Consider the following 19,739-nt stretch of genomic DNA (forward strand, 5'->3'; position numbering starts at 1 on the left):
TAATGAGAACAGGGTGAGAGACAGTGTTGAAGGCCTTCCAAAAGTCCAGGAAGATTATGTCCGCTGCTACCCCTGCGTCTAATGATTTGGTGATCTGATCATAGAAGGCCACCAGGTTGGTCTGACAGGTTCCATAGTTCCTTGCTGCCTCTAACCTCCTGTCCCATTCCCTGCAGTCCTGAAGACCTTTTTGCCCAGCCCACGACAAGAGCAGGTTGTCGTCAGCCGCCAGCAGGGTTTGCAATGCATCTCATCACTAATGCAGACAGTGGAGGAGACTCCCCAGCCCATCCAGGCTGAGGTCAAAGGGCACATACCTGAATGGATCAACGGGAGTCTACTGAGGAACGGGCCTGGGAAGTTTGAATTTGGAGAGGACAAGTAAGTGGAGCTTTGATTACCCTTTGGGTCCAGCATTGGTGGAATTTAGTGGGTGCTTTTGCAGTGATCCCAGGTGTGGGACAGCTCTTAGCTCTCATTTAGTGGGTGAATTCAAGGGGTTATTCTTGAGGATGTCTGTGGTCCTCATTCTTCTAATAGCTTTTCTAGATGACAGCTTTTCTGTCATCTAGAAACTTTCGGTAGATGCTTTGAAAACCCTATGCCCATATAGATGAGAACTCTGGTGACCTACATCTGAAATTAAAAAGTGTTTTTTTCCATTTCAAAGATAGGGAAGCTTTATTTCATGCAGGCTATGGCTTGCTGGAGGCCACACAGTGAGTCACCAGAACTGGGGAGCAAAGCTTGGGGTTGTGACTACTGATTCATTGTGGGCATGTCTACACATGCTATTAACACTGTAAAGGCTTACCGTGCAGTAAAATACTGCACAGGAAGCCATCCCTGGGAACACAACTACACATGCTCCCTATTGGGAGTAAATCTGCTGTCAACAGGAGCAGCCTGGAGGTTGGCAAGCAGCACAGGGGCCAGCTCCGATGTGCACGGGGCCAGGAGAGCTCTGCCAGCTGCAGTGGCAGCTGTTTCCTTGCCCCGTACACATCAGGAGGGGTCCTGATGTGCATGGGACCAGGAGACAGCTGCCACTGCAGACCGCTCCCAGCCCTGTTCACATGGGGACAAGCCCAGCAGGGCCTTCTTGCCCAGTCAGCAGCTGACTGGGAACTGCCCCAGAATCATGACAGCTCCCAGCCAGCCTCTGGGTGGGCAGGGAAGCAGAGGGCTCTCCAGTCCCTGTGCTGCTTGGCTCCTGGCCCTTCTGGGGATCTGGGAGCTGAACAGTGCTGAGGGAGATAGGTGGGGGAGGCACAGACAGCTACTCCATTCCAGTGATGCTCAGCTCCTGCCAGGAACTGGGACCAAGACCAGGGGAGTTTCACATCCCCTGTGGGTACGCATATATAGACAGTCATGCTTTACTGCACAGTAGATTAGTCTACTGTGCAGTAAAACATCTTGTATAGACATGCCCTGTGTCAAGTACATCCCACAGGTGCCTGGGAAGCCAGGGCTGGACCTTTTTCCTGCTTGCACTGATGTGCATGCCTGTGTGTGTCTGAAAACAAACCCAACCTGCACTCAGGCTTGCTTTCTTTTAAAGAAAACAAAATAATAGTGCTAAAGTAAAAATAAGAGCCAGGCCTGTGGTTTTCCTGTGGATCTGGCATTCTAGCATTTCTTCACCATGAGGGAGGTGAAGTATTGGAACAGGTGGCCTAGAGAGGCTGGGGACCCTAAGCCTGCAAATATGTGGGCCCATGAATGGACGTGAGCTGCTCCACTGAGTTCAGATATGTTCTTCCATCCTCCTGAACCTAACATGACTAGTGCACACACAGGGCTCAGGGGAGGTGGCATAACACTGACCGCTGTTCTTCTGTCTCTGATCCTGCCCTTCCTCCCTGCTGCCAGGTATAACCACTGGTTTGATGGCATGGCCCTTATGCACCAGTTCCGGGTAGCAGAGGGCAGTGTGACCTACAGGAGCAAATTCCTGCAGAGCGATTCCTACAGGGTGAACAGCCAGCACAACCGGATTGTGGTCTCTGAGTTCGGCACCTTGGCCATGCCAGACCCATGCAAGAGCATCTTTGGGCGCTTCATGGCCCAGTTTGAGCTGCCAGGTAAGGGGTGAACCAGACAGATGCCATGTCCCTGGAGGCAGCAGGTGTCCATCTAGGAGCTGTGTTTCTGGGGATACTGCAGTGGGAGCTCTGTGAAGCTGGGTGGTCCAGTTCTGAGCAGATGCTTTTCTTAGAAGACTGCCCCTCTGCACAAGGCTGAGCCTCGGGTCACGCTCTGCTGGGAGCAGTGCACTTTGCTTGGGGTTGTCATCATCCAAATAAAATTGTAGTTCCTGGCTAACAAAGCTCCTGGCTCCTTGGGCCTGGCTTCCAAAGGTTTAGGCAGCCTTGGAGGGGGCTCTGCACAGGTCCCTCTGTGGATCAGTGGGGGGCTGCACCATGTCTGATTTGCTTCGTGGCAGGGTTCTGAGTAGAAATGCCTTCTCCTGAAGGTCCCCATGCATTGTCAGTCAACAACCTTAAGCGGTCAGATACAGCCTTGTCCTGAGAGCACCTTGCCCTGCTTGGCTTGTAGGTCGCTAGGCTAGTGGCCATTGTATCCTAACAGAAAGCAGCAAGTGATATGGGGCCTGCTTGCCCACTGGTGATCTGGCCTCAGATACCACATGCAGTCTGAGTGCTGTGCTCCTGGTTTTGGTTGCATGGTGGCATCTGGGGGGTGGCCTGGCTTTATAAGAAAAGCTACTGCAGCCTACTCCAAAATCCCCTTTCCCTCAGTTCTGTGTGATACCACCTGCAATATTCATTTCCTTCCCTTGCAAGAACCTGCAGGCAGGCTGCATAATGGCTTGTTAATGCCTGCCCCAGCGTGAGAGAGATCTGAGTTGTTCTTTGGCCTGGAGGCAGGTCTGTGGGTGCCACTGCTGCGACTCCATCCCGGGAGGCGGTTGTGTATTTGTGAATGGAGCTGTTTGTTTAAATCTGTCTCATTGACCATGCTGGGACCTGGGCTTAATGCGGCTGCCTGCAGCATGGGGATTTTATTGCAGAGTCCACAGACAACTGCAGCGTAAACTATGTGGTGTACAAGGGGGACTACTACGTCAGCACGGAGACAAACTTCATGCACCGAGTAGATCCGGAAACCCTTGAAACGAAGGAGAAGGTGATGGGCAGGGGGATTGTGGGGTTTGTGCCCAGCTTGGGCCTCACCAGATAAGTGGGTCTTTGAGTTCACAAGTGCACTAGCAAGAATTGAGGGATGCTCCATGCCTCAGCAGAAAAGGCCTCTGGTGACAGGTGCCAGAATGGCCAGGGCAGCAGTGACAGCTCTTGGTCACCCAACAGAGTCAGTGATGCCTCTGTTGTCCATGTGCTTTGGAAGAGCCACTTGATCACAAAAGCAGCTGCTGCGCTGGGAGGCCCAGTCGCTCCCACTAGCAGGGTCAGACTTCTTGGGGTGGTTTTCTCAGCCAGGGTCCAGCTGGCCCTGTCCCAGCTCACTCCTCTGGTCCTGTCTGCCACTTCTAGGGTACAAAGAGCCAACACAGGCCCTTGGGGAGTGCCAGGGGGATGCATGGAGGTACTCCTGCAGGATCCTGACCTTTCCCTGCATCCCCTCAATCTCCTCCATGTGCTTCAAGCCATAAGTTGCTCCAAGGACCTGCACCTCTTTGCAGTTGCCTAATGTACTTGCAGACTTTAAGGACAGGTGCCCATGGCTAGCCAGCATCACAGACAGGCATAAACCAGAGGAAAAAGGCTGTCTTGGAAGTTGTTGTGTGCAGGGCCATGCTGACTTGAATGGACTTTACAATACCCTACCTCATGCTCTGTGAGAGTGTTTGCCTCTCCTGTTAGAGTCACAGTGAAACTCTTGTAGGTCTGCCAGGCTTCATCACTAGCCCAAGAGTTGAACGGGATAGGGTGGGGGAGCAGGGGATTGATTTCTGTTTTCAAACATCATCACTCAGTGGGATGTTTTGTTGCTGGTTTTAGTCTTAAGTCATATAGTCCAGGAAACACATGAGGTGAGGTTTGTGGCTATACCTTTTCTGGCCTAATGGTGCAGATGGCAGGGATGTAAAACAAATTTTGGGGAAGTGAGAACCCTGATTCAGGTCATCGTGTGTCCTTTGAAAGCATTTTGTGGCAGGCACCTAAAAGGTGCCACTTGCCTGGCACCTCTGGCAGATGTACTGTGACTAGTAGTCAGCCATGCCCACACTGATGCCCTCTTGCACTTGCAGGTGGACTGGAGCAGATTTGTGGCAGTGAACGGAGCGACGGCTCATCCACACTATGAGCCTGACGGGACAACATACAACATGGGCAACTCCTACGGGCAGCACGGTAAGTCAGGCCCTGCAGGAAGGTCGGACTGGCTGCTTAGCTCCTCTCCTAGGGCACCTCTGAAGTGATTAATGATGCTGGGGGGCACAACATGGGCAGAGTAGGCTGGGCTCTAAGTTATGGCAGCTATCCCTGGACATCAGTTTGCCACAGTGGTCCTGATCCTAACTGCTGCCCTGCCCTGTGCCTTAGGGCTGGCAGGCAGCAGGTGCGGTGGCCTGTTCCAGTGGGTGCTGGTCGTATGCCACAGGTCCATGGGCTGGTTCCTCCTCAGTGCTGGAAGCAGAGATTGCTACAAAGAGTCTGAGGCTGGGGCTAAAGCAAAGCCCTTCACATCAGCGAGAGGGTTTTCCACTGATTTGAATGGGGGCCTTCCTGGGAATGGTCTGGAATAAAGGGTGCCCTTTTCCTTTCCCTGCTCCTTGCTGCTTACTCCTGGCTAGGCCAGATTGCAATGCTTAAGCCCCATGCAAGGGGCTGCTCAGCCTCCTTTCATTACTCCTGGAGTGCCCTGGGCTGCCAGGCTCAGTCCTGACCTCACTGCTCTTTTATTCTTGATGCATGGTCCATGCTTTGGGAATGTGCATCCAGCTCCTGCCTGGTCTGGGCTCTGCTCCCACTGCCTCTGCAGTTACTCACATGAGCCTTGTCCACCCCCTTGGGGATGACTAGATTCTCGGATAAGCTATTGTGAACTTCCCTTGGTACCCGAGCTGCCATTTTTCCCTTTGATACAGCCACTGTGAAACAAGGATCTTCTCTGTATCTTCAGTGTGTTTCAGGGGAAGATCAGATGCTAAAGCTGGGGATCCTGCCTATGAAATGCACCCACATGGTGCCAGTGCCAGGTTAGGATGTGGCCCAGCCTGCACCCTGGGCCACAGGAGCAGGCTTGGGAGACCTTAGCACAGATCTAAGGCAGCCTTGCATGCTGCCCAGTCAGTGAAGGAAAGGGGTGAGCGCCTCTTTGGCAGAAGGCGTGAGAGCCTGCCCAAGGCCACAGTGCTGGGGAATGCCAGGCAAAGCTTTAGCAGCTGGTTATTTGGGGATTTAGCAGAAGCAGCTGATGGGATTTCAGGGTGTCTGGTTGGACTATCTAAGTCCAGAATTCAGATTTGTTGTCATGGGGACTGTGAAGCTAACAAATCCCCTCTGTAGCTTGAAATAAACACCCAGCTCGTGCATTCTCAGACATCTCTAATCCACCCGTGAGGTGAGCATGGCTGCGGCTAATGCCTGGCTTGTGTCTTGGGCTAATGTACACTCTTTCTTCTCTGCAGGCTCCAGGTACAACATTATCCGGGTCCCTGCACAGCAGTCGGCCTGTGGAGATACTCTGCAGGGTGCGGAAGTGCTGTGCTCCATTGCCCCGGCAGAGAGGAGGAAGCCCTCCTATTATCACAGCTTCGGTGAGGGTCTCCCACGTCCTCCACGTGGACTCAATGCAGCTCATGGACTGGCATGTGCTGTCACACGGCAAAGCAGACTTGCTGCCTGTTTCCCTGCTGCTTGCCTTTGGGAGCAAAATGTGCTGAGTCTTTCCCCTGTTCTGCCCCCTCAGGGATGAGTGAGAACTATGTGATCTTCATTGAGCAGCCCCTCAAGATGGACCTATGGCATATCATCACTGCCAAGCTCCGGAGGAAGCCCATTTCTGAAGGGTTCCACTGGGAGCCGCATTGCAACACTCGCTTCCACGTGGTGAATAAGCACACAGGGCAGGTAGGCCTGCAGCTCCTTCTGTCATGCCTCTTCACATTGCAGGGCCCTGGGTGGAATGGGTCACAGCAGAAGCTGCTGCACGAGGGGCTTAAAGCCAGTGGCTTAGACTTCCTGGAGAGGGAATCTCTGCCATCCCCCAAGAAGCCAAGGGGAATCCACTTAGGGGCTTGTGGGAGCCTGTTCTGGAACTACACAATTGCTCAGGGACTGAGAAGCCCAGAGCTTCACTCTGTGGTGCTAGATGGCAAGTGTAGGACCCCAAGAAGGGCCTGAGTGCCAGCCAGTGCTGCCCCTTCTTTGGTCAGAGACATGGATTCTCCTGCCACTGGTGGGAGTGGATCCACGGCATGGGCACAGCACCCTGGAGATGGAACCAGGTGCAAGGGGATGCTTACTGTGATATGCCAAGACCCAGTTGGCCTTGCTCTGCTGCTGATCAAGGGAGCTGTAAACTGCCATCCCAAAGGGGCTTTAACCAGCAGAAGGAGTGGGGAAGGTGAGAGGGGCTGAGATGCAAACCTCTTTCTGGTCTCCGTGCAGGTGCTTGCAGGTCAGTTTTACAGCAAGCCTATTCTTACTTACCACCAAATCAATGCCTTTGAAGACCAGGGCTGTGTGGTGCTAGACATCTGCTGTCAGGACAATGGAGACTCCTTGGCTATCTACCAGCTCCAAAACCTGCGCAAAGCTGGGGAGGGCCTGGACCAGGTAAGACTGCAGAGACTGGCTGGCCCCAGGCTTTATATTCCCTGGTGTTAGCCTCGTGGGGGTGTGGGTGGCTCTTCTGTGCAAAGCAAGAACTTAAGACATGACCTGTATGAAATTGGAAGTGGAGGGGATGGGAGTGGGCCAGAAAGGGCAGTAGGAGGAATGGAGAAGGTAGTTGCAGCCCTGTGCAGCGTACACCTGGCTCTTCTCCGCCCACCCTGCCATGCTGTAGAGGGCAACATGGAGCTATGCTGGGCTGGTCCTGACCAGCTCCTGTGACTACGTGCCGTGCTGCAGCATACTGCACCTGCTGCACTCTGTGGGAAGGCACTGTGCTGAGCTCAGACACACTGCCTTCCCTTGGCATGCAGGGGGACACCTGCAGCATGGACTCAGCCCATGCCAGGTGTAGCTGGGCACCCTGCTCTGCCAAACTGGCCCACAGGAGAAAATATCCTGGTGGTGCCCTGTGGGGAATTGGAGGCACTATTACATGCAACACAGCCCTCATCAGTGTAGACTGTATTGGTCCATACCAAATTTGGTTGCGCTGCCTAGAGCAGGGGTGTCAAGCATAAGGTGCAGATGAGCTTGAGGAACCTGGTCTAGAGTGTCAACTTTATAAGGCAGGGAAGAGGGATCCGCTTAGTTTCCACACATCCATATTATCAAATGAATGCAAATTCATCCGCCCCATAACTCTTAATGCCGTTTTCAGAACCTTAGCCTGTTTAGGGAGTGGGGAGAAAGGGGCATTGCTTTACTTTGGTTTTAGCTAGTTAGAGTCATGTCAACAGGTTGTGTACTTCACTTAAACCTGTGTGTGTACAGGCACTGGGTCTAGGGCCAGAGACTGACCACAAGTGCCAGCACAATCCAGGATGTGGGACCGTGTCATGCAGCTGAGGGAACTCTCCACTGGTCTGGGAATTTGGTGGTGAAGGAGTGGTGGCAGTGGATCCAGCCAGCAGGTCCTTTGAGCATCACTGGCAGAGCCTGTTCTTCCTATATTTCTGTGCATGTAATACACACTCCAATTTCCCCCATGTGGTGTTAGGGGAAAGTGTGAGTTCTGTGTGTGAAAATATACTATTTAAAATACTATCAAAGGCCTTACTATGCAAAGCCTGTGGCAGGGGAAAAAAAGAAAGGCGGAGGTTGGGGGCTTGCATGTATTTTAGGAAGTAATGTGTGGGCATTGGTTCCACTCTCACATTAGATAACCGACACTTTAGGTATCATACAAAACACCTCCCCACCGCAGAGAACATTGAAGTATGATTTCACTAATGTGTCTCCCACCTCCGCAGAAGAGCATGTTGTTACATGAGTCCTGTATTGTTTTCCTCTCCTTGAATTTAGGCTTTTTTTGCTTAATAAGAAGGCTAGAATTGTAGTTAATTTTATTCTAGAACTTCTTGATGTACTGCCCTTCCACAAATATTTGTACAGGCTGTTAGAAAAAAACCCTGTGCTGCTCCCAGACATGGTTTATGTGAAGCCTATGAGTTTTCACTTGGGGAACCTATGGGCATTCCTCAAGGAATCCATTTCTAAGCACTTGGAGGAGAAGGTGATTAGGAACAGCCAGTATGGTGGATTCACCAAGGGCAAGTCATGCCTGACTAACCTGATTGCTGTCTCTGATGAGATGACTGGCTCTGTGGCTGGAGGGAGACCAGCGGATATGGTATATCTTGACTTTAGCAAGGCTTGTGATATGGTCTCCCACAACGTTCTCACAAGCAAGCTAAGGAAGTACAGGTTCAGTGACTTAGCTGTAAGCTGGATAGTAGTCAATGGCTCTGTCTAGTTGGCAGCTGGTAGCAAGTGCAGTTCCCCGGGGGTCAGTCCTGGGGCTCATTTTGATCAATATTTTCATCAGTGACCTGGAAAATGGGATGTAGCACATCCTCAGCAAGTTTGCAGATGACAGCAAGCTGGGGGCACGAGCAGATATACTGGAGGGCAGGACTAGGATTCAGAATGACCTAGTTGAATTGGAGGATTGGACCAAAAGAAATCTCATGAGGTTCAACAAGGACAAGTGCAAAGTCCTGCACTCAGGTCAGAGCAATCCCATGCACCAATACAGGTTGGGGGCTGACTGGTTGGGCAGCAGCTCTGCAGAAAAGGACCTGGGGGTGACAGTGGACAATAAGCTGAACATGAGCCAGCAGTGTGCCCTTGTTGCCAAGAAGGCTAACGGCATCCTGGGCTGCATTGGTAGGAGCGTTGCCAGCAGATCAAGGAAAGTGATTCTTCCCCTCTATTCAGCCCTGGTGAGGCCACATCTGGAGTCCTGTGTCCAGTTTTGGGCCCCCCACTACAGAAAGGATGTGGATACATTAGACAGTCCAGTCAAAGGCAACAAAAATGGTTCAGGGGCTGAAGCACATGACATGAGGAGAGGCTGAGGGAACTGGGCGTATTTAGTCTGGAGAGGAGAAAATGGAGGGGGGATTTAAAAGTAGCCTTCAACTCCCTGCAGCGGGGTTCAAAAGAAGACGGAGCTGGACTGTTCTCGGTGGGGGCAGATGACAGAACAAGGAGCAATGGGCTCAAGTTGCAGCAAGGGAAGTTTAGGTTAGATATTAGGAAAAACTTTCTCATGAGGAGGGTAGTAAAGCACAGGAACAGGTTATCCAGAGAGGCTGTGGACTGTCTATCCTTGGAGTTTTTTAAGGCCTGGCTAGACAAAGCCTTGGGGTGATCTGGTTGGGGCCGGTTCTGCTTTAAGCAGGGGGTTGGACTAGATGTGACCTCCTGAGGTCCTTTCTCACCCTCATTTTCTGTGATTCTGTGACTGTGTTTTCCCTGTGAAGCTATGTAGTGGGGACAGTGATGAGTCATTTCTAGTGCACATATTAAAAAATTCAGTGGTTGTCCACATCTGTCTATGACTAGGAGATCTATCTTTGATTACATGCATACCTCACCAGCAGAAGTTGTGATGTTTTAAAGGCCTGTTTATCTGAATCTTAGCTCCTTGGTTTAACCTGTTCAGTGGCACCTCCGTGCCCCTGTGGACACATTTCCTCATTACTGGGGGCCCCCTGGGTTTGGCATAGCTGACCAGCTGATAGGTGTCTAGCCTGGTACCCACCTCCTCTGGGTGTTTGGTGCTGGGCTTTCCATCTCTTACAAATCCCATCTCTTACAAGAGCTAAAGCTCTTGTTCCTCTTGGGCCTATGCTGAGACCAGTTAGCAGAGGGCTATGGGGACAGGCCATGAAAACACTCAAGGGCATCTGGCTTTACCTGAGAAGTACAAACACGCAGCTGCAGCCCATTCCCCGGGGAAGGCCTTGGGCCAGTGGTCTTTCAGCCTGTTTTCGTCTGTGGCCCCCTAAACAAAAATTGACTGTAGGCATGGACCCCTTTAGAAATCTATTGTGTGTATAGCAAACATAAATAGGTAATTACTGATAAACAGTTGTGTTAAAATAAAAATAATATCAATGATAACAATAATAGTTTTGTGAACTCACCATTTCAGCATCAGTCCTAATGAGATGGTTGAGCTTGTTTCTTGGAAACAAGCAAAAAGGACGTGAAAGTTTGGTAGGGTAGATAACAGTTTCAATCTTATATCTCCTGGAACATCCCATTTGTGCTGGTGTTTCCTTTTAATGATACTGAGACTGAAAATCCACTTTTGCATAGGTACGGGGTGGTGAACAACATCAAGGCATTAATGGCTTTATCTGTTGGATCAGGGTACTCCTTTTTCATTTGCAACCAGAAGTAGGCAGGAGGTTCCTGCCTGAATTCAAGTTTAAGTCCATTGTCACAGGGTAACTCAAGTAATTCCTCTTCTTCTTTAGCTGTTAGGACCTCGAGTTGCAGATGGCAACTCGAGGTCCTAACAAGTGGTTATTATTCTCATTCTCAATGCCATAATGAGAATGAGAATAACCACAGCTGTTAGGACCTCAGGTTATTCTCATTTGCACTGCCCACTTCAGGAAGGTACTAGCGAAACGGAAATTTGAGCACCAGCAAGTGTTCCTGAATTTGCTTTCCGCATCTCTCTAGTGGCAACTCATTTTCAAACAAAAAAGGTTGTCAAGGGTTTTGAATGTGTCAGAGTTGTTTTGCTTTTACTCAAGGAACCCAGAGTTAAAGCTTCTTAATGAAAGCCACCAGGGACAGTTCCCTGCATATGTGGGTAATCATGGATTCCCCCAGATTACCAAAACAGACCGTCACACCTTCATATGTATGAGATGTGCTGTGAAGATAGGAAGTCAGGGCAGAGACCGAGTGAGCAGATGTATCCCCATACTCCACTAGACTTTTGCTAGTGGCCTCCTGTGAGTTTTGTAGAACTAACATTTCTCTAAAAATATGTGCAGTTCTTATTGTTCAAAAAAAGCTTTCCATAAGTGCCTCAAGACACTGCCAGTTTTCCCAATGGAGATTCCATCCTAACTGGTATGTGCTCTCTGTCTGTCTCTCACACACACGCACATCCACACCCACATCCAACAGCAGCAGCACCGGCAGTGCTTCCCCTTAGGGCAGGGGTAGCCATCTTTACAGCCACCTGGGGGTCCGTGGACCACAGGCTGAAAACCAGTGCCTTGGGCAATACCTGGGCTGGGGTTTCTAGCTCCCATCTCAGCACTGATTGCACAAGGGGCAAAGAAGAGCAATTGCTAGAGGCCTCAGTCCCCATCTGTCACTGGTGCTTGGGGGCAGGCTGTGGGGCAGGGGTTAGGCCCCTTCATCGGTGCGGATCCCATCAAGGGGACCTAGTTTAACCATTTGTATTCCTCTCTTACCCTCCCCCACACCTAATTGCCTCTCTTCCTTCCAGGTCTATAATGCGGTGCCCAAAGCGTTCCCTCGCCGCTTCGTCCTCCCTCTGACTGTGAGCTCAGACACACCTGTGGGGCAGAACCTCAGCCCTGTGTCCTACATGTCAGCGAGCACTGTGAAGCAGGCAGATGGGAAGGTAGGTGTCAAAGCCGCAAGCAGCTGCATTTAAGGAGACGGTGCAGCCTCGTCCGCCCTGGGACGGGTCTCCTAGACACTGCAAAGTGGGGCCCGCATGCGCTGGGACTTGCTGCTCCAGTGCAGGCGGAAGCCAGGTCTCTGCCTTCTTCTGGCTGCAGCACTAGTATTGGCTGCCTTCCTTTTGTTGCCTTTTCATGCTGCTGGGGCTGCCCTGCCAGCCACTGCACTCCCTCCCAGAGAGAGTGGAGGACCAAGCAACACCTTCCATTTGTCAAATGTTTTAGGCTCCTTTCAGCTGGCAGTGCACAAGCACATGCTGCTGCTCTTAGGGCTTGGGGGAGGTCTTTCCCTGGGAAGTGAAGGCATGAGGGCCCTTTTGATGTTCTCGGGCCAATGTGCTTGTGGGTGGACAAGAAAGCCAGGAGGAAACAAAGCCACAGCTGCCCCCGCAAGCCTGTCACCTTCCTGGCATGGCTGTGTCAGGTGTTCCTGGAACTAGATAGGCATCAGTGTTTCTCTGTGCTTGCCCTAGGTCTGGTGCACCCATGAAAACCTCCACCCTGAAGGCTTGGAGGAGGCCGGGGGCTTGGAGTTCCCCCACATTAACTATGCCCAGTGCAATGGCAGGAAGTACCGCTTCTTCTACGGCTGTGGCTTTCGCCACCTGGTAGGAACTTCACTGATCAAGATTGACACAGAGACAAAGGAAATGAAGGTGAGATGATGTAGCTGCCTCTTTCGGACACTGCTGCTGTCTCCATGGAGTGACCCTACCTGTCACCTCGCTGCTGTTATCTTGTTGTCTCTGTACCTCCCCCCTTCCAACTAGCACAGAGAATAGGGTAGAATTTCTGTAATGGAGGGGGTGTGATTGGTCTCCATTTCTCTTCAGCATTGGGCATCCTGTGAGTGTTACACCCTCATACAAAGAGGGGTCTTGCTCTGGGTCTCTGCACATAGCAGGGAAGGGGAATGGGAAGAGGAAGGGCCTGCATTTATGGGGGTCAGAGCATGATGCTCTTGACTGATGAAGGTAGGGGAAGTGCTCACAGATTGCTCAGTACAAACCCAGTGGAGCCCGTGGTGGAGCACTAATGCTGCTAGCACACTTCAAGTCAGGCTGTTGATGCCCAGGACAGCAAACAGAGCCAGAGATATTGTATCCTATGCAAGGCACAGGCCTAGGCACTTTATATTGTTCCCTGCTTTCCCTGGACAGCTAGCAGTCTGGGCTGATGATGACAGGCCCTCAGGCCAGGAATGGATGTGGGAGGGTGCCGTGGTGCAGTTGCACCCTGCCTTTGCTGCCGGGTCATCACCAAGACCTCTGGTCTCGGCTGTTGGACACTGGTGCAGTGAGCTCTTCACTGCCGGTGCACCCCGTGACCCATTTTTCCTGGATCCATCCTGGATTTGCTCTGGCCTCACCCTCGTCCGTGGCATAAAAAAGTTGAGTCCGGAGAGCTTCTGCTGCTTTTCTGGATTTATGCCTCAGACCTCCTTCTATCTCTTCCATTGCCTGCCAGCACATAGAGAATGGAGTTTCCTGAAGCATAATCTGAAATCACTGAGGCTGGTGTCATTCACAGCTAGGCCAGGCTGTGCATGGAGGCTTGGGGCATGTTGAACACTTCCAGGCACACAGGATCTCTGTGTCTCTGGAGATCACATCACGGCCTGATCCTGCCTTGGGTATTAATGCAGCGCTCCATCTTGTCCTCCTTTGCTGCCCAGGTTTGGCAAGAGGAAGGCTTCTACCCATCAGAGCCTGGGTTTGTGCCAGTGCCAGGGGCCACAGCAGAAGACAGCGGGGTCATCCTGTCTGTAGTGCTGTCTCCCTTGCAGGTAATTTGTTCTGCTGCTGGAAATGCTGGAGACAGAAATGCCAGTTGTGTGGGTTTTCACACTTGTGGGATGGATTCAGTGCTCTCTCCTGGACACAGCTGATACTACATCCCCAGGCTCATCTGCTTTCCAGGCCCTGTATGGTTAAGGGCTTTGCAGCCCCTCACAGCCAGCACGAGGCCACTTAACAGCTCTGTACCCAGAGGCAAAGCTTCCCTGAGGGCATATAGGTGTCTCTCCTTCCTGACCATGTGTCCTGGGGGGTTCGGCTATGGCTGGATGCTCCCAGGGGCTGGGGAGGGAGCTCAGAATTACTGTTCCCTTTGCTTTTTTGTTCTGCAGAATCAAAGCAACTTCCTGCTTGTCCTGGACGCTGCAACCTTCAGCGAGCTGGGCCGCGCAGAGGTCCCCGTGCCCATGTCGTATGGATTCCATGGCATCTTTGTGTCCCGCTAGCGAATGGTATGCACCCGTGGTGATGAGACATTACAGAACCATTGATTAATAGAAAACGTCATTAGGTCCAGAATTTCTTTGGTTAATTAAGGCTTATGGGCAATGAGTACATACACAAATACATCCCTTTCCAGTATATACAACAACAGAATAATTTTTACTGACTAAATCAAAGGTGCAGTGTTGAACTTTTCATATAAGCATTCATCTTGTGCTTGACGATTCTGGTCCTCACACATACTCCAGATTGTTATGAGTTAGACATTCCCTGATATTAATGGTCCTCCATTTACTCTGTTGCTTAAATGCCCATTGATGATGGTCACAGGGACACATCACAACCGCTTTACTCACTTCAAGACCCACGGATACCAGTGGATATATGGTAATACAAAAATTGGCACTAACAGTAACCACATGAGCTACAGTTCATTGGTTTGATACGCTGTAGGTAAGAGAGACTAACTTTTACCGCATGGAAATGTCTTTTTTTCCTTGAGCGGTGTTGTTCCAAACAATTTTCTAAGCCCTATTGGCAAGTGGCCCTGATGGCCAGAGTGGGTTATTTGAGTGACTGTGATCTGGCTTACAGCTTGAGCCTGTGTACAGGCCAAGGCTAGAGAAACATTGTACCAAATTAATTTATCGATTGCTGCAACTGTAATCTGGTGGTCTTCTTCTTCAATTTGTTGAAGTATTGGCAGGATGTCTCCTACTACCTGTTCCCCAATTCCCAGGTGTGACAACGAACTCATTAATGGTTTCCCAGTGCTTTGCATTTCAGCCATAGCTTTGTTTATTAGCTAAGACTTTAATGTTAAAATTGTCCATGACAGCTGCTCCCAATCCAGCTTCTGTCAAGCCAGGCCATCTCTTCTTCACCTGTGGGTATACACCTGTGTAGTTTTAATATACCATAAATCCAACCAACATTGCCAACCTTGATGGCATGCCAGAATTAAAAGGGGGACACCTGAATTTTTTAACGATCATTATCACATTGCCCATACATAACCATAAAACTGAGTACCCTGTGAGGTCTATGGACACTGTATTTGATTTATGTGAGATAACCAGATGGGAACAATGGTTAGATAAGGGTAAATATAAAAGAAAAGTTTAAATAATACTATAATTCACCACTCAAGCAGGTGCAACTAAAGCTAAGTGGGACAAGCTACCCTAACACAAAGATACCTGTCGCTCAGGGCCAGGTCTAACTCCAGATGCCTCTGCAGTTTTTATCCCCCACTATGCCTTGAAGGAGAGAAACTCTCCTCCCATCCTCTGTGCTGCTCTGACTGGGGTGTGGGGGGCTCTGGAGACCAGTACAGAGGACGGAGGATAACCCCAGCGATTCAGTGGTGACGCCGTCTGCCACAACAAGCAGCGCTGGTGCTAACCTAACCCTGCTGTTTGTCTGTAGCCAGAGGAAGCCAAGGGGAGACACAGACTTTGAACAAGGGTCACAGCGAAGCAGGGGAGAAGGATTTTATGGGCCAGGATCTCTTGCTGCAAACACAGTAGTACAGTTCCTCCTTCCACCCCTCAGTTACCCCTTCTTTTGGGCTATTAACGCCTGTGAAGGGTCATGGCTGATACCAAGAAGCAGGGGATTCAAGCAAGCAAATAGAGGAGATGGTATACACCAGAAAACCCTTCCAGAGCTCTCTGGACAAGCCCTGCTGCTGCCTGAGCCCTGGATTGTGCCCATGTTGCATTGGCCTGCATCCCCCTCGGGCATTCACTCCAGCTCAGGCCAGTCTGGTTTTACATAAAGCTAGAGGCACCAAGGCAGGTAGCTGAGACTAGATTCCCACCCCTGAGTGTGTAATACATGGAGAATCCCCACCCCCTCACAGAGGTGCAGCGTATGCCTTGGAGGCAGGAGCAGGCCATGCCCTCCCCCCGCCCCCCTGGTCTCAGCCAAGATTGGTGGCTGCTGAGCTGCAGGTCAGATCAACGCACAGGCTCTTTGCTAGCCCAACCTGTGTGTCCGCTATGATGCCTCTCGCGGTTGAAAGCAACTCCTTTCTCAGTCAGTACGGACCGACTCCATGCATCTAAACATGAGGTGGTGCTCTACATTGTCTGGCGTCCCCGTGCCTCACTGCTGGAGCTTAGTACCAGTGTGCTAATGCCTATTGGCTGCCTGCCTGAGCCCTGCTCCCTGGGCAGCAGCAATCCTGACACTTCACTCTAAGAAAGTATCCCTCGCTCATCAGGTACAGCCCTGCCTGGGGGAGGATGCTGTGTGTATTCCCATCCTGAGGAGCAGTCACGGGGAGAGTCCAGAAGCTTGTGGGGTAATAAAACCTGTTGACAGCAAAAAGCATTGTCACCAGTTTTCCTCTCCCCCCATCCACACCTTACCCCTTCACACAGCAAAAGCTCAGCAGCTGCTGCGGGCAGGGCTCAGCCCAAAGCTAGACACAAGGGCTGGATACAAGCAGGAGGGAGCAGATATGGTGCATGAGACTTGAGCTTGGGCATAAAGCTTCATTTTGTCACCCGAAAATGCCAGGTTTGGATCATGCTTCATGCATGTGTGCCACGGTCTGTCGCAGTGGGGAGCTGTCCCTTTTCTTTTGTACTGAACAGCGTTCTAGTCCGTTTCCTGCACTTCGACTTTATGGAGTGCGCCTGCGGGGTGGAGGCTCTCCAGATGTACCAGCAATGCCCTCAGTCACGCTGCAGATGAGAGAGGCACCGAGTGAAAGGAAACAGGCAAATTACTGGCCAGGCACTGCTGTGAAGCAGGAAGAAAGAGAGCAAGCAGGTATTTGATCAACTGTCCTTCAGCGATAATTAGCCTGATATCACCCCTCCAAGTCCACAAGACTTCTGGGGATTTTGCTCTTTTATTCAGCATCAAACTAATTGCCAGGCTAGGAGAATTCCTTCCTTCCTGGCCCAAGTCTCACAAAGACCATGGACTTTGCCCTTTCACTATAACTGGAACAAAGAAAAGAGCAAGTCAAACTAGATGGCTTCAGGCACAGCTGCTTCCTAATGGATGAATGAAGAGATGGAAGGCCCAGAGAAAGCGAGGACAGCGTGAATCCAAGCAGCAGCCTGATGCACAAAGGTTTGGAGCAAGCAAAGCCTTTCTGCTGAATCCTCTCCACTGACAGGAAGCAAGCAGCTGGCACACCTGCTCCTGCCCTACAGCAAGTGCTCCTCTCCATGCAGCAGGCTGTTGAACCAAACCTCCCGACTCCCTGCTATTCAAGTGCTTCTCCTAGCCATCGCTCCACATCACTCATAACCTGATCTCACTTCCAGCTGCTTGGCTTTGGGCCCTCGCTGAGTTTGAACCTACCTGCCCTGCCTCCTGCATGCTGTGGGGAAACATCCAGACATGTCTCCCCTGTGCCCACGTGGATGAAGGTCACCACCGTAAGCCAGAGCATCGCTCAGCTCCATCCCCCCAGACCCACTGCCTGAAAGCCCCCATGAAGGGCGGAGCTGAGGGGCTTGACACAGCACCAGTCCTCTGTCCAGCATAAGACACTGACTCCTGATGTGAGAGCTGGTGCTGCCCTGGGCTAGGGGAACAAGCAAAGGGCACTGTCAAGGCAGACACCCACCTTCATAGTTGTGTCCATGGCTCTGGCTGCAGTTCCCAAAGAGCTGCTTGTTTTTTGCACCACCAAGTGCTTTACCGGAGTGAGACCAACATGATGAGCGAGGCCTTCAGCCCGCAGGCATGGGACACCAAGGATCTGCTGTGACAGGCCAAACCCACTGCCTACCTGCATCTTTGTCTTACTCTTGCACCTGAGAGAAGCTGGCAGAATAGTTTGCAACAGGCTCTTACTTTGTTCTCTAAATCACACCCTATCTGTTCCACACCAGAAACCCTAATCACAGGCAATGAACAGCAGCCAAGTTGCAGCATTTGCATAGAGCATGAGTTTTGCACTGTTAAGTGCCACAGTGTGAATGGGGGCAAGTTTCCTGTCTCATAAAACACCCATATCCCTGCAGCAAGAAGAGGAACCGCAGGTCTATTGCAATCTGCCACCCATGCCACACTGCCTGGCTTCTTCAGCTGCCTATGACTGGCCCCACGTGCCCGGCATTTCCCACACTACTGAAGTACATGAAGTGTTTGGTGCTTTCCATCCCGCAGGAAGACAGGGGAGAAGCGGTCAATGTAAAGGAAAGGAGGCAGAAGTGGATGAGGTCACAGGATATAACAGGCTGCTCTGAGCCCCGGTCTATTAGAAAGTAGCGAGTTTCCTGCAAACCCACTATTACCGTCCAATTCCCCTTCCTCCGTAGCTCAGTCCCTTGTGCTCTTCCCAAGCCAGTTGCCAGACCTGACACCACACTCCAACATCCCTCCTCACCCCTACACAGCTGGGAGACGCGTATCCCCCTTTGAGAGAGTATGCAGCAGAAAAGCGGTGCCAAAGATGCAGTGAGTCTTGTAGGAGACCATGAATGCAAGGAAAGCACTTGAAGACCTACAAAAAACTAGAGCTCTTGGTTCTAAAATGATACCTTTTATTAAACCAAGTGGGAAATCGTAAGAAAACTGGAAAGTACCTGGGCACTTTGAAAGATCGTGTGCAGCTGATGGCCCCAAACCAACAGCATCTTACCCCAAAGCACCAGCCCACAGCTCAGTATGCGCCTCTCTTCTGCAGCTTTGCCAAACATCAAAGCTGGACAAGACAGGGAAGGAGCTGCATCTGTCCTAGTTTCAGCACTGGAGTCGGGGCGTGCACTGCTGAAGTCGGGCACAAACAGCATCAAACAGCGTAGGGTTGGGTCACCCCATCACATAAATACCGGCAGCCTGTCGTGTGAACAACCCACGGGCGGCATCGGGAGCAAGGGCTGTGGGGCAGAGGGGAGTGAACCGATGGCTCTGCTGTGCTGGAGGGCAGGGCTGATCCCACCTGGAAGCTTGAGTAGGGAAGCACTTTTCCACTCGAGGTTCACCCTGTCACTGCCTGTGGCACAGATGGGGCATGCCCTCTAGGGCTGGCACAGCTCAGCTGGCTTAGGCGCATCCAAAACCCTAGCATGGTCCAGAACAAGTCACAAGCCTCTTCTCCAAATCCTGCTTGAACCTGCGCAGGAGGAGCTGGCAGCCATGTCATCACCTGGCTCTGTGTGCCCACTTCCAGCCATGACCCTTGTTGCTGTCACGGCAGCCTTTGGGAGGGAAAAGCACAGCAGGGTGAGCGCCCAGGGGCCTGAGACGGTGGGCAGGAGACGGCCGAGGGACGGGGGAACGAAGGCTATTAACGGCCAGAGTGCTGCTTCCCAATTAATAGCTTTGATCTAGTCCGGGCTATTGAACAGCGAAGTTGGAGATGTTTCCTCGGGCCTCTCCACCCCAATAAACGCTGGGTACCAGGGAGGAGGGCTCCGAACGGGGGCCGACCGACCACCGCGGGACTCTGGGCCCGTCCTCGCCCGCGTAGCATCCGCTCCTGCCACTGCCGGGAACCGCCCTCAGCCATGGCGCCCGCCCCGTCTCCAAAGCCGGGCACGAGCTGAGCGCGGAGGCCTGTCCCTCGGGAGAGAGGAAGGGCGAGGCGGGCCCGCGACCGCGATACCGCGGCGCCCGGGCAGCCTTCGCCTCGCAGCTCGGCCGGAAGAGACGCGTTCGCGGACGCAGGCAGACCGTGCGTGTGCAAATCACGTGCCTGCGTGCGAGCGCGGCTGCGCGCTGCCGCGGGACAGGGC

General features: G+C 51.8%; 1 protein-coding gene across 3 annotated transcripts in view; it reads left to right on the forward strand.

Annotated features, from left to right (window-relative positions):
* Positions 1-14,693, forward strand: part of BCO2 (beta-carotene oxygenase 2) — a 30,002-nt gene extending 15,309 nt beyond the window's left edge. For 2 of the 3 annotated variants that reach the window (XM_019510686.1, XM_019510667.1), the window contains exons 2-12: positions 177-381; positions 1,876-2,087; positions 3,038-3,153; positions 4,238-4,340; positions 5,621-5,749; positions 5,902-6,062; positions 6,603-6,770; positions 11,593-11,730; positions 12,265-12,447; positions 13,467-13,577; positions 13,920-14,693. In XM_019510686.1, coding sequence (XP_019366231.1) covers positions 260-381; positions 1,876-2,087; positions 3,038-3,153; positions 4,238-4,340; positions 5,621-5,749; positions 5,902-6,062; positions 6,603-6,770; positions 11,593-11,730; positions 12,265-12,447; positions 13,467-13,577; positions 13,920-14,033 — 1,557 coding nt within the window. In that variant the 5' untranslated portion in view covers positions 177-259 and the 3' untranslated portion in view covers positions 14,034-14,693. The remainder of the gene's footprint in view (positions 1-176; positions 382-1,875; positions 2,088-3,037; positions 3,154-4,237; positions 4,341-5,620; positions 5,750-5,901; positions 6,063-6,602; positions 6,771-11,592; positions 11,731-12,264; positions 12,448-13,466; positions 13,578-13,919) is intronic. The other variant, XM_019510676.1, reaches the window with a different exon arrangement.
* The last annotated feature ends 5,046 nt before the right edge of the window (positions 14,694-19,739 follow it).

The sequence above is a fragment of the Gavialis gangeticus genome, unplaced genomic scaffold (genome assembly GCF_001723915.1).
Source record: "Gavialis gangeticus isolate Ggan-Ray unplaced genomic scaffold, GavGan_comp1, whole genome shotgun sequence".
Classification (NCBI taxonomy): Eukaryota; Metazoa; Chordata; order Crocodylia; family Gavialidae; genus Gavialis; species Gavialis gangeticus.